The sequence below is a fragment of the Oncorhynchus mykiss genome, chromosome 9 (assembly GCF_013265735.2).
Source record: "Oncorhynchus mykiss isolate Arlee chromosome 9, USDA_OmykA_1.1, whole genome shotgun sequence".
Lineage (NCBI taxonomy): Eukaryota > Metazoa > Chordata > Actinopteri > Salmoniformes > Salmonidae > Oncorhynchus > Oncorhynchus mykiss.
The window spans coordinates 42,571,408-42,596,705 of NC_048573.1; the positions used below are offsets into that span (position 1 = coordinate 42,571,408).

General features: G+C 46.7%; 1 protein-coding gene across 3 annotated transcripts; it reads left to right on the top strand.

The window, feature by feature from the left end:
• The first annotated feature begins 404 nt into the window (after positions 1 to 404).
• Positions 405 to 25,290, top strand: LOC110532136 (polycomb group protein ASXL1). Of its 3 annotated transcripts, none has more exons than XM_036988051.1 (12): positions 405 to 983; positions 10,276 to 10,358; positions 10,671 to 10,791; positions 10,948 to 11,107; positions 12,496 to 12,626; positions 12,784 to 12,868; positions 17,359 to 17,481; positions 18,439 to 18,605; positions 18,829 to 18,925; positions 20,508 to 20,613; positions 20,774 to 21,752; positions 22,066 to 25,290. In XM_036988051.1, the coding sequence occupies exons 1-12, from the start codon at positions 927 to 929 to the stop codon at positions 24,784 to 24,786; spliced, it is 4,830 nt and encodes a 1,609-aa protein (XP_036843946.1). In that variant the 5' UTR covers positions 405 to 926; the 3' UTR covers positions 24,787 to 25,290. The 3 variants fall into 3 exon arrangements, with proteins under 3 accessions (XP_036843946.1, XP_036843947.1, XP_036843948.1); XM_036988052.1 differs by having other exon boundaries at positions 12,538 to 12,626; XM_036988053.1 differs by lacking the exon at positions 17,359 to 17,481 and having other exon boundaries at positions 406 to 983.
• Positions 25,291 to 25,298: the final 8 nt, after the last annotated feature.

A 25,298-nucleotide genomic window follows, 5' to 3' on the forward strand; every position in this document is an offset into this window, starting at 1 on the left:
TAGCCCCATACCTCAGTTTACAAAACAATGTGTCAGGATCAGGCTGTTGAAATTACAGGTTATACCTATTTTATTAAGGTGAATATATGTATGTTTTAATGTGGATGTGCTCTGTGTGACTTCGTTTTGGGACACGGACAATCATTATTATCAGTACTCTATGCATTATAGACTATACTCAGGTATCAGAACGCATTTGTTGTAAACACTGCAGCAGTATGTTCCCTTATCGTATGTAATGTGAGTAGCCTATGAGTACAATTTTGGAATTGACGTAATTTTTTATCGAAACGTGGTATCTGATTTTAGATTCTTCCATATTTTTTATTCAGGTAGATCTCTGGCAGGTTACATGTTGACGCCATTGTGGCTCATTTTGCAGATACTAGAGCCACAATGTCTTGTTCTCCGTCATTTCCTTCCCACTAGCGTTGGTTTGTAGCAGAGTGGCTACATAGAGAGGGGGTGGGGAGAGTTGTTTTGTGTTGCGTTCCTGCAGTGTGTTTGACCCTTAACCTCGTTGTTGTGTTCTCTCCGCCTTGCATTCCAAAGTGAGGTTTTCCTGCAGCAGATGTAGCTTCAACAGACGAGAGGCGCTCGTAGCTGCTAGGGTTCGCTCGTTACTGCGCTCCCCGTACGTGTTTACTAGATAGCTTCTCATGAGCCTTCTGTCACGTTACAGTGCACTAGACTAGAACAACAATAGTTTATATAAATGAATTAGCTCACCAAGGGACGTGCCTACCGAGCACAGGACGAGCGAGAAAACGAGCAACTGCGTGCTGGGAAGGCTAAGTTAGCGAAACGGAGAGAAACCGCTCAGCTAACGTAGCTTGCTAGTTCGGCGTTTCCTGACCCATTGAAGCTATCGCAACTGCTGCTGGAGGAGCAACTGAGAGAGGATAGCTAGCTACTAGAGGGAGGAAATGAAGGACAAACAGAAGAGAAAGAAGGAACGCACGTGGGCTGAGGCGGCTCGCATGGTAATATACTACTAATTATTAGTTGTAATTGTGTAATGTACTGACAGCCCCTGTGCGACAGGATAGACGAACAACTGTCGGCAACCGAACAAAGATTGTACCGAGTCTGGTTGGCACTGCACGCAGCCCGCTAACGCTAGCTGGCAGGGAGTGCTCCAGCATTAAATTGCCAACATGTTAACAATGGAATAAATACATGCATTGAGCCCCTAATAACGTAATACCGTTTTTTATTCTCTTGATTTGCCATTCCGCGTGTGGCTGTGGCTAAACGAACCCTCATTGTTGACAGGCGCATAGCTAGCTGGCTAACGTTAGGGGGTACGTCTGCCTTCCCGTTTGACCCTTTGTTTGCTAGCTAGCATAACTCACTGTATTAGCAAGTTAACGTTAGCCAGACTACCACCATTTATTGAACATGTAACAACTACATATACATTTCCTAGTTAACCACCAAAACTGTTTCCCAGCTGACGTTAGTGTAATTAACGTTAGCTGTTCGTATTTTTTAACACATTTAGCCAGGCCCCTCTGTGGCTGGAGTCAACGAGGGTCAGGGGGGCATAACGTTAAGGTTACCACCCCCAGCTAATGTTAGCTCGCTGGGTGGCAGCTAGCTACAACCATATAAAGATGTGGATAAATCCTTCTTTATGTAGCCATCACCATAGTTTTTGGATAGCTAACCTGGTGCATGCGTGCAAATGTTTTTATGTAGCCATGTTGATAAATAAGCCAAATAAGAAGTAGCTTGTAGGCTACCGTAGTAGTATAGAAATCATGTCTGTGTTCTTGTGTACTGCAAGTCCTCAATGCTGCTTTTCGACTGTAACACCAGTGTTACACTAGTGTATACACCTTTATGTTATACTAGGGAAATTATATCCCTAGCTAGGGCTGAAAGTGAGGTTATGTGACGAGCAGCAACAACCTCTGCATAATCTAAACAGTTGTGAGAATGTGTTAAAGTTCAGTCAGATCTACCAGAGCCATGGACCAATGAGACACAGGTGCCGGACCATAGATGGAAACAGGAAAGTCTGAGCCTTTTGGGTAAACAATGTGTGGAAATGCACCACAGTGTGTTTCTATGGTTAGTGCTATCTGGGATGTTTGGGACGTCCTTACCTGACCTTAACCCGTACTTTACCATTTACAAATCTAGATTTGTCAGACATTTTTCGGCCGTGGTTTCATCTGCTACATACACACTATTCTCTGTGCTTTGTAGAGGGGTCTAAATAGCTAGGTCTACTAAATGAGGCAAATAAAGTAATTTAGAGAGAGAGGGGAGAGAGAGAGGGGTTCATGTCATGCCACTTGGAATTGACTTTATGCTGAGCAGCATGATCAGGCCCCTACATTAGTTATGCAGAGCCCTAACAGTGCATATTTACTGCTATAAACAGTCTGCATCTGGCAAAAGTCCATTCATTTCAATGGGAGGCAGTCCACTCTTCTGCAACTGCCAGACGAGGCTGCGTTGCATAGCTGAGAGCTGCCCAGTGACACGAGCCTACCATACGAGCTAAATAACTTAGCTTGTTTCGAGGCAAGTAACACTGAAACATGCGTGAGAGCCTCAGCTGTCCTGGAAGGCTGTGATCACGCTCTCCACAGCTGATGTGAGTAAGACCTTTAAACAGGTCAACATTCACAAGGCCGCTGGGCCAGACGGATTACCAGGACATGTACTCCGAGCATGTGCTGACCAAACGTCTTCACTGACATTTTCAACCTCTCCCTGTCTGAGTCTGTAATACCAACATGTTTCAAGCAGACCACCATAGTCCCTGTGCACAAGAACACTAAGGTAACCTGCCTAAATGACTACCAACCTGTAGCACTCACGTGGTCATGGCTCACACCAACACCATTATCCCAGAAACCCTGGACCCACTCCAATTTTCATACTGCACCAACAGATCCACAGATGATGCTATCTCTATTGCACTCTACACTGCCCATTCCCACCTGGACAAAGGAACACCTATAGTGGGGCAAAAAAGTATTTAGTCAGCCACCAATTGTGCAAGTTCTCCCACTTAAAAAGATGGGAGGCCTGTAATTTTAAGTACACTTCAACTAGGACAGACAAAACGAGGGGGAAAAAATCCAGAAAATCACATTGTAGGATTTTTTATGAATTTATTTGCAAATTGCAAAAAAAAAAATTCTCATTTTGTCTGTCATAGTTGAAGTGTACCTATGATGAAAATTACAGGCCTCTCATCTTTTTAAGTGGGAGAACTTGCACAATTGGTGGCTGACTAAATACTTTTTTTGCCCCACTGTATGTGAGAATGCTATTCATTAACTACAGCTCAGTGTTCAACACCATAGTGCCCTCAGAGCTCATCATTAGGCTAAGGACCCTGGGACTAAACACCTCCCACTGCAACTGGATCCTGGACTTCATGACAACACATCCGCCACGCTGATCCTCAACACGGGCCCCTCAGGGGTGCGTGCTTAGTCCCCTCCTGTACTTCCTGTTCACCCATGACTGCACTTCAGGCACGACTCTTAACACCATCATTAAGTTTGCTGATGACACAACTGTGGTAGGCCTGATCACCGACAACAATGCAATGAGACTGCTTATAGGGAGGAGGTCGGAGACCTGATGAGTTTTGACTACAGGAAAGGGAGGACCGAGCACGCCCCCCCCCCCCCCCCCCCCCCCCCACTCTCATCGAAGGGCTGTAGTGGAGCAGGTTGAGAGCTTAATATTCCTTGGTGTCCACATCACCAACAAACTAACATGGTCCAAGCACACCAAGACAGTTGTGAAGAGGGCACAACAAAACCTATTCCCCCTCAGGAGACTGAAATGATTTGACATGGGTCCTCAGATCCTCAAAGGGTTTTACAGCTGCACAATCAAGAACATCCTGACCGGGGCCAAGCTGACCGTCGGCAAATCTTGGTCCAAGAGGCTTTTAAACAGCTTCTACCCCCAAGCCATAAGACTACCCAGACTATTTGCATTACCCCCCCGGAACGCTGCTGCTACTCTGTTGTTTTCTATGCATAGTCACTTTAATAACTCTACCTACATGTACATAATTACCTCAACATCGGTGCCCCCCGTACATTGACCCATTGACTCTACCAGTACGTACACCCTGTATATAGCCCCGCTATTGTTATTTACTGCTGCTCTTTAATTCTTTGTTATTCTTATCGCTTATTTTTTAAGGGATTTTCTTAACTGCATTTTTGGTTAAGGGCTTGTAAGTAAGCATTTCATTTCACCTGTTTTATTCGACAAATACAATTTGATATTATCATTGGTGCTTCTTGAGGATCTTGAACTGGATGCAGTTAATGACGCGTTTAATTTTATTCAGTTCACAATGCTATAAATCCTACCATGTTTTATATTGTACATGCATACTGCAGATGCGTTATAGCTCATTTCTCCTTCCTTAATATGGGTGTGGAAGTTCCTTAGATGCACAGGCCTGCATTTTAGGATGTGGCTCTGTTCAGTTGCCAGACCCTATTTTACTGTTTTCTGCATCCCTGCACGCCATGGAAGTGCTACAAAGCTCTGTGCCATTTTTGGTTTTGACTGTGCAGAGAATGCATGTATTTATAAGCTAAGGCCCATATGTCACTGCCGATTCTTGTGGAGAATGTGTAGCTTTTGGGAGCATAAACAATATTTATAGGCTGAGACTAATAACAGGAGTCCAGTGTGTTCTGAATCTTGTGCTATGCCATGCTAGGTTTGTGTGTAAAATAAGCATGTTCAAACTAAGGACTTCTGTCATTTGCTGAGGCATACAGAAATGACTGACCAATTAGTGTCACAAGACATATAGAGGCTGGAAACACACAAATACATTGCACGCTCACATTCAGGTAGATAGGCAGTTGTATATTCAACAAGATAGGGGCACACACTTTACCAGTTCCATATATATATTTTATATTATATATATATATATATATATATATATATATATATATATATATATATATATATATATATAAATAAACTGAGCAGGTTCTTTTATTTTCTCCACAGATTGCAGAGTACCCTGATAGGTCTAACCTATTGACCATCTGGTTCCTCAGGGACAGTTTTCTATTTTTACGTTTTCTTCTGGGACAAGGACAAGATAAATGTTACATTGATTGCCACATGTCGTAGCATTCTGTTATTCACCAACTACTCACCTAATCATGGAGCATACTGTTTCTCTATTGGGATCTGCATCTTTAGGGTGCGTGCGTGGTTGGTGGAGTGCTTGGAGGCTTTGTCTGCTTGTCTCTCCCTGACCAAAATACCCTTCCTCTCCATTCCATTTCCTGCTTGTATGTCCTTGGGTTCATTTGAAGCAGCACTCTACTACCCAGTCTGTATTATGTATTGTTCCTTCTCACGCATCCTGTCATGGCGACACACGGAGATACGCTGGATCGATCTCACAACCCCAACCACCTATCTGTCTCTGGTCTTTTCATCTTCAGCATTGCAATTAATCAATAATTCACTGTATTTTTAAGTGAGTGGAGATGGCTGTTAAACCACAGGTTACTAGGCTGTGTAGTGATGTCACTTTAGAAAAAATATTAAGCTACATTGCCTGATAGATATGAATTGGTTCACCTAGAGTGATGGACCTAGTTGTGGGTTTGTGTTGTGTACTATTTCTGTCTTAGCGTATTGCTATAATTTCCCATTTCTGCTGACAAAGCTTGAGTGGTTAACTCATGTGTTTTAAGCATTTTAATAAATACTTTTAAAAGTTTTAGGCACGGCCTTTCTGAGTCTTCCATTCTTGAGGTATGGAGTTCACATTTTGTTTCCACCCGATATTTCTGAAGCTTCTGTATTCACTGACTGTATGTATGGTACAGACTTATAGTTCGCCTCTATGAATGGGTTAGCTTTCTCCTAACTAGCTATAGCAGATGGACTCCGGTGGAGTTTTGTTTAGAGCCCTGATGCTCATTCTGAACATTAAAACACAAAGCTTGCGTTACAGTTTTGGAAACATAAGGAACGTGTCTTTCAACATTGAGAAATATTTTAATAAAGGTAAAATTACTACACATCTTTTTATAAGGTTAGTATTTCCACACAGCCATATCTCCATGTTGCAGCGCTTGTTTAAGGAAGATGTAGATGGCCACCTGTGCTAATTGGCTATCTAGCATGCTCTGAACACCTGTGTGTCAGCGTAAATGGAGAGGAAGTGCAGTTTGTCAACTGGAGGCACACAAAGCATATGGATCTGTGCTAATCTGCTACAGTAAGTGTATCTTTTTTTATTTGAAAGTTTATTTCTTGCTGATATGAAAGACAAGGGGAATATCAGCATATATCAGTTTTGAAAACCGTTTTGCAAGCGCGGCTATCCCCGACATTTTTTTAAAATATATATTTTTTTTTTACCTTGGTCAACCGATAGTCGTCTGTTCTTTCGACCAATCGATTGGTCAACATATTTATATGCGCATCAATCCATATATAGATACATCCGGTGTCTTAGTCAAATCAACTAGCAGTGCACTTAACTATTTCAAACACCGAGCTTGGCTGATGCTTTAAGACTCACATGGCTAGAGGAAGTCCGACCGCAATTGATTTGATTGTGTTGGGCCGGACTCAGACTTGCTGTGTAAAAAAATATATAATAATTTAAAAATAAGATAGACTGCAAGCAACTGTGACTAGCACCCGTTGTCTCGCTCTCATCCCTGCTGCAGCGACCACCACAGAACATCAACAGTGTATCACGCTGTCTGTGTTGCTGAAGATGCAGCATAATTACAGCCATTTCTGACTGAAAAGTTCTGTTACCAAATTATTTGTTTAGGAAAAACATTCCCGATTTCCTCAAACCTTTCTCCATATCTCTTTAAGTGTGACACATGCACGTGACCAATAGGGCCTGACCTATAGCATATCATAATCACACCAATAAATTGGTTATAACAAAATCTGAACACCGTAACACATGTGACTCACATTCTCTGCCTTAATTTTGCAAACTCGAAGCAGGAATGTTTACTGGTTGCTCAGGAGGTAGAGGAAGGATGGTGAGTGGAATAAATTTGACTTGTGGAAAATATCAAATTTACATAATTATTCAGACCCTTTACTCAGTACTTTGTCGAAGTGACTTTGGCAGTGATTAGAGTCTTTTGGAGTATGACGCTACAAGCTTGTCACATGTATTTGGAGTTTCTCCCATTCTTCTCTGTAGATCCTCAAGCTCTGTCAGGTTGGATGGGGACCGTCGCTGCACAGCTATTTTCAGGTCTCTCCAAAGATGTCTGATCGGGTTCAAGTCCAGGCTCTGGCTGGGGCACTCAAGGACATTCAGAGACTTGTCCCGAAGCCACTCCTGCATTGTCTTGTTGGAAGTTGAAACTTTGCCCCAGTCTGGGGTCTTAAGTGCTATGGAGCAGGTTTTCATCATGGATCTCTCTGCACTTTGCTCTGTTAATCTTTCCCTCGATTCTGACTAGTCTCCCCAGTCCCAGCCACTGAAAAACGTCCCTACAGCATGATGCTGCCAGCACCATGCTTCACCGTAGGGATAGTGCCAGGTTTCCTCCAGACATGACGCTTGGCATTCAGGCCAATCTTGGTTTCTCATGGTCTGAGAGTATTTAAGTGCCTTTTGGCAAACTCCAAGCGGGCTGTCATGCGCCTTTTATTGAGGAGTGGCTTCCGTCTGGCCATTCTACTATAAAGGCCTGATTGGTGGAATGCTGCAGAGATGGTTGTTTTTCTGGAATGTTCTCCCATTGCCACAGAGTAACTCTGGAGCTCTGTCAGAGTGACCATTGGGTTCTTGTTCCCCTCCCTGAAGGCCCTTCTCCCCCGATTGCTCAGTTGGGCCGGGCAGCTAGCTCTAGGAAGAGTCTTAGTGGTTCTAAACTTCTTCCATTTAAGAATGATGGGGCCACTGTGTTCTTGGCGACCTTCAATGCTGCAGAAATGTTTTGGTACCCTTTCCCAGATCTGTGCCTCGACACAATCCTTTCTCGGATCTCTACGCACAATTCCTTCAACCTCGTGGCTTGGTTTTTGCTCTGACGTGCACTGTCAACTGTGGGACCTTATATAGACAGGTGTGTGTGCCTTTCCAAATCATGTCAGCTCAACAGGTGGACTCCCAAGTTGTAGAAACATTTCAAGGATGATCAATGGAAACAGGATGCACCTGAGCTCAATTTTGAGTCTCATAGCAAAGGGTCTGAATACTTATGTAAATAAGCTATTTCTGTTTTTATTTGTAATACATTTGCAAACATTTCTGAACCTTTTTGCTTTGTCATTGTGGGTTATTGTGTGTAGATTGATAAGAAAAAAATAAATATTTAATACATTTTAGATTAAGGCTGTAACGTAGCAAAGTCAAGGGGTCTGAATACTTTCTGAATGCGCTGTATATGGATGATTTATAGCCAGGCACATTTTAACTTAGGCTGTTAATTATAGGCCTAATTAAGTTGGTTTCCTCATCACTTCTTAGACAACGCTGCTGCCTCCACCTCATTGTTCTCCACATTATTATGCTGTTTAGCTTTGCTATTATGCACATGGCAACATGGTCTAGGAAAAGGCAATCCACTATCCAACGCAGGACAAGGCGCGTTTGTTAAATAATTTTTTCCCCCATTAGTGTTGCACCATTGTTCTTATGTTATTTAACCATATACACTACAGTTCAAAAGTTGGGGGTCACTTAGAAATGAAAACATACATGAAATGAGTTGCAAAATGAATAGGAAATATAGTCAATATGTTGACGAGTTTATGAATAAAAACATTTTTTAAATTGAAATAATTGTTTAAACTTTAGTCAAAGAATCCTCCATTTGCAGCAATTACTGCCTTGCAGACTTTTGGCATTCTAGTTGTCAATTTGTTGAGGTAATCTGAAGAGATTTCACCCCATGCTTCCTGAAGCACCTCCCACAAATTGGATTGGCTTGATGGGCACTTATGTACCATATGGTCAAGCTACTCCCACAACAGCTCAATAGGGTGGAGATCCGGTGACTGTGCTTGCCACTCCATTATAGACAGAATACCAGCTGACTGCTTCTTCCCTAAATAGTTCTTGCATAGTTTGAAGCTGTGCTTTGGGTCATTGTCCTATTGTAGGAGGGAAGTGCCGTCCACAGGGTATGCCATGTTGTTGCAAAATGGAGTGATAGATCCATTTTACCCTGATATCTCCCACTTTACCACCAAAGCACCCTCAGACCATCACATTGCCTCCGCCATGCTTGACAGATGGTGGCAAGCATCTTTTCATTTTTTCTGCGTCTCACGAATGTTCTTCTTTGTGATCCAAGCACCTCAAACTTAGATTTGTCTGTCCATAACACTTTTTTCCAATCTTCCTCTGTCCAGTGTCTGTTCTTTTGCCCGTCCTAATCTTTTATTTTTATTGGCCGGTCTGAGATATGGCTTTTTCTTTGCAACGCTGCCTAGAAGGCCAGCATCCCGAAGTCGCCTCTTCACTGTTGACGTTGAGACTGGTGTTTTGCAGGTACTATTTAATGAAGCTGCCAGTTGAGGACTTGTGAGGCATCTGTTTCTCAAACTAGACACTCTAACCCACAAATGCTGATGCTCCAGATACTCAACTAGTCGAAAGAAGGCCAGTTTTATTGCTTCTTTATCAAAACAGGTTTCGGCTGTGCTAACATAATTGCAAAAGGGTTTTCTAATGATCAATTAGCCTTTTTAAAATGATAAACTTTGATTTGCTAACACAACGTGCCATTGGAACACAGGAGTGATGGTTGCTGATAATGGGCCTCTGTACGCCTATAGATATTCCATAAAAATCAGCCGTTTTCAGCTACAGATGTCATTTACAACATTAACAATGTCTACACTATTTCTGATAAATTGTTTATTTTAATAGACAAAAAATGAGCTTTTCTTTCAAAAACAAGCACATTTCTTAGTGACCCAACTTCTGAACGGTAGTGTACAATTTCAGTAACATGTCTTAGAGTGATGGACTGTGCCATCCCCACGGCCTCCACAATGGTTCAGTCCACTCAGACAGGTGTCTTCTACAACGTTATTTGCAAAATATTTTTACTACTGCTCGACTAAAGAAATCTTGGTCAACCAACAGCCCATCGACTAAACAATCGACCAGTCGAATAAATGGTCAGTTATAGTACACACGCAGCCAACCGTGAGCGACGCTAACAGCTATTTTCGAGAGCTATGATTAGGCCCAACTCTCAAATGTTCTGTGTTTGCTCTAACATGTTCATTACTTATTGTATTTTTCAGGTTCTAGAGAACTTCTCTGATGCCCCCATGACGCCCAAGCAGATCCTGCATGTTATCCAGACCAAAGGACTCAAGGAAATGAGGTCAACAACCACACACCCACACCTTTTGATTAACGCACATCTCTACTATAATATTTAATGTATGTACAATAATAATATCACTCGTTTTATGTAAAATAAGTAACTCACTTTGTAATTTTTCACCATTCCCCCATGATCTCTACCTGGCGGGATACACAATGTGTTCCACAAAAACAGAAGGTGAGATGGCACAATAACAAAAGGAAAATATTATCATTCTTTATTTTTTTTGTGCGGTCTCTTTGCATACCATAGCTTGCAAGTTCACATTTTTTGTCTGCTTCTCACACTCATCTGCTCTTCTCTGTCCATAAGTGGCACGGCCCCTCTGGCCTGTCTGGTGACCATGCTGCACTCCCAAGTGAGGGGGGACCGAGTAAAGAACAGCATCTTCTTCAAGCTTCCTGGCAGGATGAGTCTGTTCACTTTAAAGGTATGGAACAAGCCCACTCCATTCACCAAATCTCTTGAACATGCGCACATACAACTCTTATCCCTACCCCTTATAAACGCCATACAAACCTCTACCTAAAATGCACATGCACACACGTTTCTGATAGGAGTCACTTTTCTGACTCTCCCTCTGCAGAAGAACGCTCTGCAGTGGACCAAGAGTTCGACAGAGGCGGAGACAGCGGACACCACCACACAGGCTACCGCTTCCACTGCAACAGCAGGGCCAACGGAAGGGGGGGAGCAAGAGAGCTGTGACTCCATGGAAATGATTGCGGCCAGCGGAGAGAATGACGGTGTGTATGGTCACATCTACTGTAAATTAGTGTTAGAGTTTACATTACTTACCTCTAGTGCTGTCACAATACCAGAATTCTTTTTTTAGGGCTTACTTTTACCATAGCCTATACATAATCCAATAAGCATTATCAGCTGTAGCCCAACTGATGCAGCATAATGGCTAAATAAATAGGCTGAAGCACAGGATTGCATATATGCATACCCCATTGGGCAAATCCTTAGCTGGATCCCAAACTCTAAACATGATCTTGTTACTAGTTAGCAACGTATTGATGACTTTAATGTCCCCATAAACACAGTGGATATAATGTAGGCGTCTGTTAGAATTATCCAGTGTTACATTTAGCCCGAGTCTCCCCTATGCACTCACTGTGAATTAAGGAGCGCTAGCACGCCGAACCATGCTGATGTACTCCGTTTTAAAACTGTGCTGTTTGCGCTCATTTTTAGGAGTTGTAGTAGCGATCGAAAGCTGGGATTCCCTTTTTTTTTATAAACAAAGGCTATCAAAACTTCTTTCAAATGCGTTTTCCCCACGATTGCATTAAACAACAAGCTGACTAGGTAAATAGGTCAACTATTCCACTATGAGGTTATCTGATTTGCTGTTCGTTACTCGTCTTGTTCAGGCAAATTACTAGACTGACTTAATCCTCTGTCAGTATACAACATGAGACAGAAGAACCGAAAGTAACACATTGGAGTTATGGACCATTTTTCAAGTTTGGTTACAACGTGCAACCTGACTCACTGCCCATTTTCTCAACCACTGTTTACTGTTTATCCACCTTTTTGTTTTTACCACTACATCCCTGGTCTTTATTAAGCACAAAAATCAAATGCTATTTAATTACTGTGACTGGTCTGTTCAAAGGTGCTTTCGAAACAACACCGGAATATGTATTGTGATACAGGCGGAAGGCGCATGCCCACGAGAGGGCTTTTTGAACAAAAACTGGGAATCGGAGACAGGTTTTTTTCTCCCTAAGCACACACATGCGCAGGCACACACACACAGGCACACATGACACTGCCATCCCCGGCCTAGATCTGTGTGTTTGTCTGTGCACTTTAAAAAAATGTTTTTTAAAGAGAAGCATTTATTGTTTATTTGTATGGGAGCTGCTGTTTATGCGAGTCTTTGAATGCATGGCTGATAAATTCTAGATGATAAACGCACCATCACCAATTGTGGTAACAGAAACCGAAACGTGCAGTGTGAAAAGCCTTCTAGTCAGTGTATGTGATCCATGGACCATTTGTCATCAACTATGCCAGTTGGAACCCAGTAAAGAGTAACAATTTTGATATATGACCATACCCTTCTCTGCCCCTCCCCTAACCCTAACCCTAACCCCCCCCCTCCCCACACACACACACACAGCGTCAGTAGATGAGAGCTCATCCAGTGCGTCCTGCTCCACAGAGCCCCAGACCAGGCTGAGTAGGTCTGGAGTCTCTGGACAGGTGCGCTCCGAGGCCCAGGCGCAGACCCGACTAAGCCGATCCAGACAGGTATGCTTTACCCCCCCACTCCCTCTGAAGAGGTTTTGGATATAATGTATAAGAAATAATTGCGTATTGAAGATCCCCTTTATCTCTGACTTAGTGATAGAATGCTAAGACTGATGTTATTACCTCTCACCATGTCCCCTGCTCTCCTTTGCTGCAGTCGGGCAGACAGAGGAAGAAGGCTGTGATGATGCCACGCGTGGTCCTCACTCCACTCAAGGTCAATGGTGACCACGTCCCATCAGGTTAGCACTGCTCTCTACTAGCCCCTTTGCTACCCTAACCCCATCTCTCTGTGCCCACACACACACTTTCTGGGCAGCAAATTGTGGTAGCATTACACACCAACACCGTTTGAGTCCTATGCCTACGGTGGTCTTGGACCATTTCGCACCCAGCATTGGCCTCTGCTCCTTTTGCGAGTCTTGTCATTTATATGTTGCCTATTTACTGTTGCAGCAGCATTCTTAGACCGTAACCTCTGAGCTCTTCAAGTTCCTCAGCAAACTTGGGGTAAAACAAACACCTGTCTGTGAATGGCCTTCAAACTGTTTTCTCATTAGTACAGTCTATGGGAAGAGTGTAGAAATGGCTGGTGTGTTGACAAATGTCACCACAGCACCACCAAAAGATGACCTGTGTGCTCTAGTGTTGGGCGATTTTACAATTGGATCGACTATCAAAGATGTTTGACAGCCATCGTTGATCTTGATGTCACAAATGATGGGCTGAATTTGAGTCTGGCGGTGGACAAGAGCGCAGCGCAGTGAACACACAGCAGGGTGACCTGCCAAATGGTCCATTCCCTATTTGCCATAGCATAAATGTTCAATACATATGTGGTAGTTAAACTATTAACATATTGCAAGAGAACAATGCAAATTGTAGAAAGAGCGGAGAGCACCAAAGCAGCGCATAATGTCAGATGGGGCCTAACATGCTGTCTAGATCGGGTGTGCACCATTGCGCGCATGTTGATTTTGTACATCTACACCAGATGTGATCCAGAATTATCAAAAGGAACTCTGAATCAACTATGTTAATTTGGAGACCGGTCGAAACACGTGAAACATTTAGCTAGCTTGCTGTTGCTAGCTCATTTGTCCTGGGATATAACCATTGGGTTGTTATTTTACCTGAAATGCATAAGGTCCTTTTTCCCCCTGGGTCTTTGTAGAATTTTGAGTTTCACAAAATTGTATGTTCTCTTTTCCAAAAATGAATCCACAGATAAAAGGGGAAACATAGTTCGTTTCTAGTAATCTCTTCGCCTTCAGTAGAAGTAGTTGTCTTCTTCTGTGGACTTTTATGTCGATTGGCAACCAACTTTAAGGTGCATTACCACCGACTGAAGTGTGGACCTCAGTTCATCTTTCCTATAACATTCTTTATAACACTTGAATGAACATGGCGTGCGTTTTTAAACGAATAAACCGATTAGGATATGCCTATACAAATCCTAAATATAGACCTACATGTTAAAAAATAAATAAAAGTAGCCTTAACAAAATACTAAAATAAAAAAGCAAAAATGTTCTGTTTTTTTAATAAGATGCATCTGGATTTGAATATAGGCTACATTTTTTAACTGAAATGAAGTACCATTAGGTTTAGTAGTTTTTTACCATGTCTCAAGTCTACCTAAATGTTTCTGGCAATGTTTACCTTTTCTAGTGAACTCAGAACTCAGGTTTGTGGTCTGTCCGTCTTTTGTTCTAATAATCTTTTTGCGTATGCTGCAAGGGACTTCGTCAGGTCTGCTGGCTCACCTTTATCATTCGGCCTGAAATCGAAGAACTTCCAACTTGGTGTCGACATGCTTTTCTTTCCCACCAAGTCACCATATGTTTTTTTCCCCGGATTTAGCTTAAGCTATACTTATGAAATCCGGTCACTTTTTTTACTGTCGGAAAGTATCCCTATTGAAGAAACTACACTTGATATGCTATAATTAAGCTACAAGGCCTGAGGTGTGGTATATGATATATATATATATATATATATATATATATATATATATATATATATATATATATATATATATATATATATATATATATATATATATATATATATACTGCTCCAAAAAATAAAGGGAACACTAAAATAACACATCCTAGATCTGAATGAATGAAATATTCTTATTAAATACTTTTTTCTTTGCATAGTTGAATGTGCTGACAACAAAATCACACAAATTATCAATGGAAATCAAATTTATCAACCCATGGAGGTCTGGATTTGGAGTCACACTCAAAATTAAAGTGGAAAAACACACTACAGGCTGATCCAACTTCGATGTAATGTCCTTAAAACAAGTCAAAATGAGGCTCAGTAGTGTGTGTGTGTGGCCTCCACGTGCCTGTATGACCTCCCTACAACGCCTGGGCATGCTCCTGATGAGGTGGCGGATGGTCTCCTGAGGGATCTCCTCCCAGACCTGGACTAAAGCATCTGACAACTCCTGGACAGTTTGTGGTGCAACGTGGCGTTGGTGGATGGAGCGAGACAGATGTGCTCAATTGGATTCAGGTCTGGGGAACGTGCGGGCCAGTCCATAGCATCAATGCCTTCCTCTTGCAGGAACTGCTGACACACTCCAGCCACATGAGGTCTAGCATCGTCTTGCATTAGGAGGAACCCAGGGCCAACCGCACAAGCATATGGTCTCACAAGGGGTCTGAGGATCTCATCTCGGAACCTAATGGCAGTCAGGCTACCTCTGGCGAGCACATGGAAGGCTGTGCGGCCCCCCAAAGAAATGCTATCCCACACCATGACTGACCCACCGCCAAACCGGTCATGCTGGAGGATGTTGCAGGCAGCAGAACGTTCACCACGGCGTCTCCAGACTCTGTCACATGTGCTCAGTGTGAACCTGCTTTCATCCGTGAAGAGCACAGGGCGCCAGTGGCGAATTTGCCAATCTTGGTGTTCTCTGGAAAAATGCCAAATGTCCTGCACGGTGTTGGGCTGTAAGCACAACCCCCACCTGTGGACGTCGGGCCCTCATACCACCCTCATGGAGTCTGTTTCTGACCATTTGAGCAGACACATGCACATTTGTGGCCTGCTGGAGGTCATTTTGCAGGGCTCTGGCAGTGCTCATCCTGCTCCTCCTTGCACAAAGGCGGAGGTAGCGGTCCTGCTGCTGGGTTGTTGCCCTCCTACGGCCTCCTCCACGTCTCCTGATGTACTGGCCTGTCTCCTGGTAGCGCCTCCATGCTCTGGACACTACGCTGACAGACACAGCAAACCTTCTTGCCACAGCTCGCATTGATGTGCCATCCTGGATGAGCTGCACTACCTGAGCCACTTGTGTGGATTGTAGACTCCGTCTCATGCTACCACTAGAGTGAAAGCACCGTCAGCATTCAAAAGTGACCAAAACATCAGCCAGGAAGCATAGGAACTGAGAAGTGGTCTGTGGTCACCACCTGCAGAACCACTCCTTTATTGGGGGTGTCTTGCAAATTGCCTATAATTTCAACCTGTTGTCTATTCCATTTGCACAACAGCATGTGAAATTTATTGTCAATCTGTGTTGCTTCCTAAGTGGACAGTTTGATTTCAAAGAAGTGTGATTGACTTGGAGTTACATTGTGTTGTTTAAGTGTTCCCTTTATTTTTTTGAGCAGTGTAATAGAAAGTCAGTGGCTTGACAGTTGGCACTGGGGGGGGGGATAGAGTCAACGTCAACACGGCCGTGAAACTTTCTGAACATTGCGGATAGAAATAGAATTACTTAAATGGTTAATATACCACTGCTAAGGGCTGTTACTCATGACCCAACTCAGAGTGCCTGGACACAAACCTTAGCCGCTGTATATTGGCCATATATCACAAATCCCAGAGGTGCCTTATTGTTATTATAAACTGGTTACCAATGTAATTAGAGCAGTAAAAATATATGTTTTGTCATCCATGTAGTATACAGTCTGATATACAACTGCTGTCAGCCAATCACCATTCAGGGCTCGACCCACCCAGTTTATAATATAATTATTTTTTAAGGGTAGGCTAATATAACTATCTATGTATTTTAAGAGAGAATCATAGCCCTACCAATTTGAAAATTATTCTGCAGCCTAGACTAGATAAAAAAACTAGGCCTCGCAATGTGTCCTTAATATTGTGTTCTCTTTTCCGTGCGCAAAATAATGTGCGATCAAATTGTAGATCAACCCTAGTGAGCTGCTCATGTTTGACCGTACTCCTTATGTGTGCACCCAGAGTATTTCTCTCATTCTGAGGTGCCCCAGAAGATCCTCCCTTCTTGTGGTTCTGTCCGTCTCTGCGTGCAGAATAACCTTCCCTTGCCCTCACTGACCTGAGTGCAACTTCCAATACCCTCCTTCTTTCTGTGTGTACCTGGAATATCAGTCCCTCCCTCCTGCCTTACGTTTAGCTGCCCAGTAAACCTGATTTGCTCTGTATGAGAGAGGGTGAGGTGAGCACTTTCTCAGATGTCTGCTGCACCCCCCCCCCCCCCCCCACCCTCCTCTCTGTGTTTGTGGGCCTGGGTAACTGCTCCTCTTGCTTTGTTATGTGCTGCTCACCCCTCCCAAACCCCCCATCCCACCCGTGCTATTGGCTCTGCTGTCCCCCCTTTTGGATTGTCTGCCTGATCTGCCCTCCCCCGCTTGTAAAAATCCCCCCCCCCCCCCCCCCCCCCTTACACACGTGATGGGAGTGTCTCACCAGGCTCCCCCTCCTCCCCACCTCTCCCCCTTAGGAGCAGCGGGGAGGCGCAGGGAAGGCTCTAGGGGGGGTCCAGGCCCCACGCTCCGTGCCCGCCCTGAACTGGCTAGCTGGAAACGCCCCCAGCACTTCAAGAGCATTCGTGGCCACCACTCAGGTACAGGGGTTAGACCCGGGTATAATCACCCCCAACCAACATCCCCCTCAGTAACCACGAAAACGCCAAACCCCTCTCTCCCCCTCAGTCTACCCAATTATCAAACCCTAAACAATTAGCAACCCAAAAATCCCCTGGATTTGTGGAAGCTTAGTCTGTTGCACTGTGGTTGAATTCAACAAAATGTATTTTTCTCTTCATTGACTGTCCCATTTTTATTTAGTCCAATTCAGCAGGGAGGGGGACGGGTTCAGCTGTGAAGCATTTTTTTCCCTCCCATCATTGTTCAGGACATCTTTGGCAGAGAGAGATGCCTGATGGACCTGAACTGTAAACAACTTCACAAATCTTTATCTTATGACTTGAATTTAGCTATCACAAAGGAAAAGGCCAAACATCATAGTCTAGATATAGCACACGATCTGTAGAACTATTAGATGTATATAGATGTTGCGCAGGTCAGCTGTCTACAAATGTTTATTTATTTTACCTTTATTTAACCAGGTAGGCAAGTTGAGAACAAGTTCTCATTTACAATTGCGACCTGGCCAAGATAAAGCAAAGCAGTTCGACACATACAACAACACAAATAAGCACCAAACGTGGACAGGGTGATTTGGTAGCTAACTAATGGTACACTGGTCTCTAACATTGTCAGGATTGCATTGGTCGCTAATGCTAACAGGCAGTGCTTTGCAGGTTGCTAACTGAATGCCAGGGTCGGCTAGCTATCCCAACACTAGCCATCCGGCCAGGACTTACTTAACCGCTCACTGACTGACAGCTGTTGTGGTTGTGTTGGCTGCTAAGCTAAACACCTACTGTGCTGCTGCTGGCTGGCAATGGAATGGCCACGCTGTGCTTGCTGTTAGTTGAATGAATGTGTTTAAACCTAGGGTTGGATAGCATTAGCCACTTGCTAACCCGTGCAGGCCTATGGGTTGTGTTTGTCTGCAGGGCCCATGAAGAGGAGCCGAGGTGGGGTGGAGGTGGACTTTGAGACGCCTGGCTCAATCCTGGTCAACACAAACATCAGGGCCCTCATCAACATGCGCACCTTCTCTGCCTTCCCAGCGCAGTACCAACAGCAACTCCTGCAGCTCCTCCCTGAAGTCGACCGCCAGGTGAGTGCGCACGCTCAGAATTTATCATTATACTCATAGTTTATAACTGATAGTTTATAACTGGGACACTTTTCCCTGGAATAAAAAGCTTTTTCAATGGAGATTCCCTATTGGAGCGTGCCTTTTAGTCCAGCCCATAACGTCTCGTCATTTCTGTGCCATATTGTTTTTGGTATTTCTCTGGAATGTAACCCAAGTATGTTCTGTCTTCCTTCTTCTCTAGGTGGGACCTGACGGTCTGGCTCGCCTCAGTAACTCGGCTCTCAACAATGAATTCTTCACTCACGCCTCCCAGAGCTGGAAGGAAAGGCTCGCTGAGGGTTAGTACCTAACTGTAGTTAGTTATAATGTACACATATAATGTGATTAAGGGGGTTAGTGACTGGCTGCACATATAGTGAACACCTTCCCTTCAGGGTTTAATTGGCTAACAATTTATTTGGCCAGGAATATTTCCAGGTATTTTTTCAGATATAACACGGTGTACAATAATAACTCAAATCAAATTGTTTTGGTCACATACACATGGTTAGCAGATGTTATTGCGTGTGGAGTTAAATGCTTGTGCTTCTAGCTCTGACAGTGCAGTAATCTAACAATTCCACAATTACTACCTAATACACACAAATCTAAGTAAAGGGATGGAATATATACATATAAATATATGGATGACCGAGTGGCATAGGCAAGATGGTATAAAATACAGTATATACATATGGGATGAGTAATGCAAGATATGTAAAGATTATTAAAGTGACTAGGGATCTATTTATTAAAGTGGCCAATGATTTCAAGTCTGTATGTAGCAGCAGCCTCTCTGTTTGCTAGTGATGGCTAATTAACAGTCTGGTAGCCTTGAGATTGAAAAATAGCTTCTGTCTCTCGGTCCCAGCTTTGATGCACTTGTACTAACCTTGCCTTCTGGATGGTAGCGGGGTGAACAGGCAGTGGCTCGGGTGGTTGTTGTCCTTGATGATCTTTTTGGCCTTCCTGTGACAATAGATGCTGTAGGTGTCCTGAATACCGCACCACCCTCTGAAGAGCCCTGTGGTTGTGGGCGGTGCAGTTTCCGTACCAGGCGGTGATGCTCTCAATTTTGCATCTGTAAAAGTCTGAGGATTTTAGGTGACAAGCCAAATTTCTTCAGCCTCCTGAGGTGCCCCACTGCTGTCCCGTTGATGTGGATAGGGGGGTGCTCCCTTTGCTGTTTCCTGAAGTCCACGATCATCTTGTTTTGTTGACGTTGAGTGAGAGGTTGTTTCCCTGACACCGCACTCCGAGTGCCCTCCCCTCCTCCCTATAGGCTGTCTCGTTGTTGTTTGTGATCAAGCCTACTACTGTTGTCTGCAAACTTGATGATTGAGTTGGAGGCGTGCATGGCCATGCAGTCTTGGGTGAACAGGGAGTACAGGAGGGGGCTAAGCACACACTCTTGTGGGGCCCCAGTGTTGAGGATCGATGAAGTGGAGATGTTGTTTCCTACCTTCACCACCTGGGGGTGCCCCGTCAGGAAGTCCAGGATCCAATTGTACAGGGCGGGGTTGAGACCCAGTGCCTCAAGCTTAATGATGAACTTGGAGGGTACTATGGTGTTCAATGCTGAGCTGTAGTCAATGAACAGCTTTCTTACATAGGTATTCCTCTTGTCCAGATGGGACAGGGCAGTGTGATGGCGATTGCATAGTCTGTGGACGTATTGGGGCGGTATTCAAATTGAAGTGGGTCTAGGGTGGCAGGTAACTCTCTTGGGGAAACCAGAAAGTGCCCATTGATACTACAACATAGCTTCCTAGTAAATACCAGGGGAAACAATCAGTCAATACACAAATTCATGTATTATTTAAACCCCTATAGCCAGATATCTGTGGATTAATCTTGTCCAATATTGTTTGACCTACTCAGGGGAGTTCACTCACGAGATGCAGGTGCGATTTCGCCAGGAGATGGAGAAAGAGAAGAAAGTGGAGGCATGGAAGGAGAAGTTCTTTGAGGAGTACCACGGTCAAAAGTAAGTCTCCTGAACACACCCCGTCACATCAGTATTTTTTTAAGCTCGCTCTTATTCCATGGACCATTTAGAAAATTACTTTCATTATTTCAATTGGGTGAAAGTGTCTTTTATAAATGGTATATACTCTGTGCACTAACGTTGTGATCTATGGCTGCAGGTCTGGCCTGACCCGGGAAGAGTCTCTGAAGTTGACAATGAGTGAAGAGGCCGATGCTGCCGCCAGCGCCCTGGAGAGTGAGGTGGCATCTGTGGCTGCAGGAACGCCCAAGCGCCGTGGTGTGGGCAGGAGGCGGCGGGACGGCAGGATGAGACGGCGAACGCGTGCAGACATGAGACGCAGGGCGCGGCGCACCCTCTGCAAGACCAACTCCCCCGCCATGCAGACCCCCGAGCAGCCGGAGGGCACACTCACTCTAGACGCTGTTGCCTCTGTCTCTGCGCCCTCGCCCGTCCCAGAGGCCACCATGGTGCAGGGAGAGGTGGTGCTACAGGCCGAATCTGGACTGGAGACCCCGGCCCAGTCTGCCTCCCTAGAGCCCACGCCCTGCCCTTCCCCTGTGCCCACGCTCCTGTCTGTGACCGTGCCTGAGCCTGAGCCTGAGCCCACCCCGACCCCCAGCCCCAGCCCTGCATCCGTCAGTGCCATCGACGAGCCTGAAGTCACTGCCCGCCTGCTCCCCGAAGAGCTTGCACCCGCCATCGCCTCAACATCTCCCTCCTCCTCGTCCTCCTCCTCCTCCTCGTCCTCCTCCCCTTCCTCCTCTCCCTCCTCAACCTCCGAGAGGCAGGGGGCGTTCACCGCCGGCTTGGACTCTTCTTCCTCTTCCTCCTCCTCCACGGCCGCCGCCACCGCCGATCCACTAGACGATGGGGCCTCTGTGGTCACCTCGGTCACGGGGGGAACGGCCACCAGCAGCCAGGAGAGCAGCCCTGCAGCCAGCCCCACCCCCACTGCCGCCACCTCCACCCAGACCAAGGAGCAGAAGAGGAGGCCAGACGAGACCCAGGCCTTCTCCAGCTTCCCCGAGAAGAGGCCGCGAATAGAAGATCGTCAGTCCTTTCGTACCACAATCGACGGGGTCCACACGGAAAAGCCGCAGCCGACAGCAGAGGAGCCCAAGGTCCCACCTATCCGGGTATGAAGTCACCATTTGTAATTGTAAGTCTTTATTGTGACTAGTGGTGCAGTGGCAGGCACCCAATTTCCTAAGACCTGGAGTCCACAATCTGTAAAGTAAGTTGGATTATTTTTTGATTTCTGTCTCCACAAAACATTTCAAATCAACTTGACAAAGACCACGTTCTTTCTCTGAAGATGGTAAATCAATAGAGATGATTGACTCTGGGTTTCGGTGTGAGATTATTAGCCAAGCAATGCATGTGAATGTCCTGTATATGGCCTTGGTAAATTCCATATTTGACATGCTCTCCTTCTCTCTGTCCCTCCAGATTCAACTCTCCAGAATCAAACCGCCCTGGGTCAAAGGGCCGCCAACCTACCAGATCTGTCCCCGCATTGTGCCCCCCGGTGAGGGCTTGCGGCGCACGGGGACGGGGGCGCGCACCCTGGCGGACATCAAAGCTCGCGCCCAGCAGGCCCGGGCCCAGCGCGAGGCCGCTGCTGCTGTTGCAGCCACTGGGGACGGGCCAGGGCCCGGCGGGGGCAGGGCTGGTTCTGGGCTACCGGATCGCAGCAGTGGAAGACGAACTCGAGAGCACCCAGGACCCGTCGAGCCCGGAGGAGGAGGAGGAGGAGCAGGAGGCGTGGAGGAGCAGGGATCGCCTGCGGGCTCTCATCCGCCTGGAACACAACTACAGCTGTCCAATGTAGAGCCCTCCTCTACCCCCACCCCCCACACAGCTGCCTCATCCCCCTCCCTGTCTACCTCCTCCAACCCCTCCCTGTCCTCTTCAGAGCCCCCGCAGACCCCCACTCCACCCCTACCCACCCAGGAGGAGCGGCTGGGGGAGCTGAGTGGGGAGGAAGGGGCTACACTAACACCACCACCAGTCAAATGCACCACCAACGGACTCTCGGACAAGGCAGCGCTTCTGAAGCCTGAGACTGTGTCCAGCCACCTCCAAGGGCAAAGCGAGGGGGCCGACTGTGACAGGACAACGACCCAAAGCGGTCCCTTGGCACCCACCTCCATCCCAGATTCTCTGCCCAGGTTCGGGGCCCAGGGAGTGGATGTGATCAGGTCCCTGGCCGGCACCGAGCAGGCCAGGGGGGGAGGAGGGGGTGTCATCCAGCATGGTTCCCACCACGTGGGTCCACAGGAGAACCCCCCCACCCCGGCTAGAGAGGGCCGCATCCAGGGCGAAAGGCAGCAGTCGGAGCCCCTGGGGAGGGAGAGAGAGACAGCCTCTCTCCCTCGTCTCCCACCCTCAGTCAGAGAGGACGACGCAGGGCATCACAGCGACTCCACGGAGACGGCCTCCGACTGTGAGAACGAGAGCCAGGAGGAGGAGCCCCACCTGAGCACATGGCGCCACCACCTGCCCGCTCAGCGCAACGGCAACATCCAGCACCTCCAAAGGCTGTCTCAGAAGGCCCATGGCCAGCCTGTGATCTGCAGTCCCCCTTCACAGCAGAACCAGCAGCCGGTCATCCAGGCCCATGTGTCCAACCAGCACGGCCAGACGGTCATCCAGCCCTGCTTCCCCAACGGCCTGCCCAGCCAGAGTCTCATGCAGCCGGGACAGAATCCGCAGCAGCCTGGACGCACTCCCCACCCAGACCAACAAGCTATCGCTGCGCCACACCCCAAAGCCCAGAGGGGGCACAAAACAGACGCCATCGAAGACTACAAAGCATCTAGCCGTTGCTTGGCTGATGAGGACTGTAGGCTGGGGCTGAATCCCTCTCCCACCGCTAGCTGCAAGAGGCTCCCTAGTTCTGCCCGGCCCGTGTCTACAGTGGAGGCCAACAACCCTCTGGTCACCCAGCTGCTCCAAGGCAGCCTCCCGCTGGAGAAAGTCCTGCCGCAGACGCACTCGGCTAGCAAGCTGGAGATCAACCGCCTGCCAGAGGGGCTTCAGTCAGGCCCCAAGTCCCAGCTCAGCCGGCAGCAGCAGACCAGGAACCCAGGCACTCGCTTCAGGGGCCCCCCAGAGTCCGGTACGATGGAGTCGCTGGTCCCCGAGTTGTCCTCTCAGAACCAGCAGAAGTCCCCTGCTGGCCGAGGAGGCTCCCCTGGAGCAGGCAGGAGCTTTGCGTCCTCTCCCCCAGGCACAGTACCCTCCCGCATGGCCTGCCTGCTGGAGGAGGCCTCCTCTCGGGCCACGGCCATGCAGCAGTATCTCTCCCAGCAGCCAGCTGGTGCCGTTCCCCCCGGGGCTGTGCCCGTCATTACATCCCTCTCTTCTTCGTCCTCTTCCTCCAGACGCAACTCCCAGGAGTCGGCCGTCATCAGAGAGTCTCCAGAGAGGCACCACAACTTCACCCAGCCGCGGGCCACCCCGGACGCCCCATCGCCCCCGCACAGCAACCTCGGCCTCTCTGACGTGGTCCCCACCGTCAAGATCAACTGGCACCCTTCCAAACCCCACCCCCCACACCAACAGCAGCTTTCGCCCGTGAAGAGCGAGGTCACCTCCCGGCCCTCTTGCCAAACTCTTGCCAAAACCTCTCCCTCTGGCCCCATGGCAGGTGGCGGGCCAGGTGTGGTGGTCACCAAAAAGGAGGCAGTGAACTCTATGGACGGTTACCTGACTGGAGGAGGTATAGGAGGAGGTGGGGCTATGGAGGGACTGCTGAACATGGAGATGTCCTTAGCCCGCATGGCTAAGAAGGAGGCGCAGAGCAAAGCTCAGTACTCCTCATCTTCCTCCTCCTCCCTCCCTTTCCAGCTCTACGGAAAGCTGCCTAAGCAGGGTGGCGTGGCGTCACCCGGTTTCAGCTACACGGCCAACGTGTCTGTGGTGGACGGCAGCGGCTTCTCGAGGAGCATCGCTGACGGCGTCCTGCAGCTGCGTCAGCGCCACAGCGCTAGCCAGAGCGCCACACTCAGCATCCAGGCGTTCGCCGACAGCGCCGCTGAGGAAGTGGCCCTCAAGTGCTCGTGCCGCCTCAAGGCCATGATCATGTGCCAGGGCTGCGGGGCCTTCTGCCACGACGACTGCATCGGCCCCTCCAAACTGTGTGTCTCCTGTCTGGTGGTCAGATAGGAGCTTTCTCTGACGTTATCACGGTGTTGGTGGTTTGATGTTATATGCTGTGCCACCTTCAGCATACCTGCTCCATGTATAAACTGTTAACTAACCTAACACACCCCGAACTTGAGAGAAACAAGGGTGTGGGACTTCAGGCTTTGACATGTACATAACCCTTGGAAGTGTTGCCTTGTATTATAAAATCGGTATGTATTTTTTTGTTGCATATTTTTTCTAATGCTGTTATGTTGATGTAATTATTATTTTGTTATAATTATTAATATTGTGAATTTATTTGGCACGGTTGATTGTAAATTGTGCCTTTTTTTATTCTTTCCTCAAAACATTTACCTCATCTTATCTTGACACACCTGTCAGCAGTTCAGTGTGAAAATGGTGGCCGTTATTGTTTGTTTTCCTCTCTGGCCCTGCATGGAGGGCTTGGAGGGGGATTTGTTCTTGTCTCTTTCTTGCAAAGAAATATTTTTTTAATCATTAAAGCAAGCATAAATTACATTGTTCAGTTT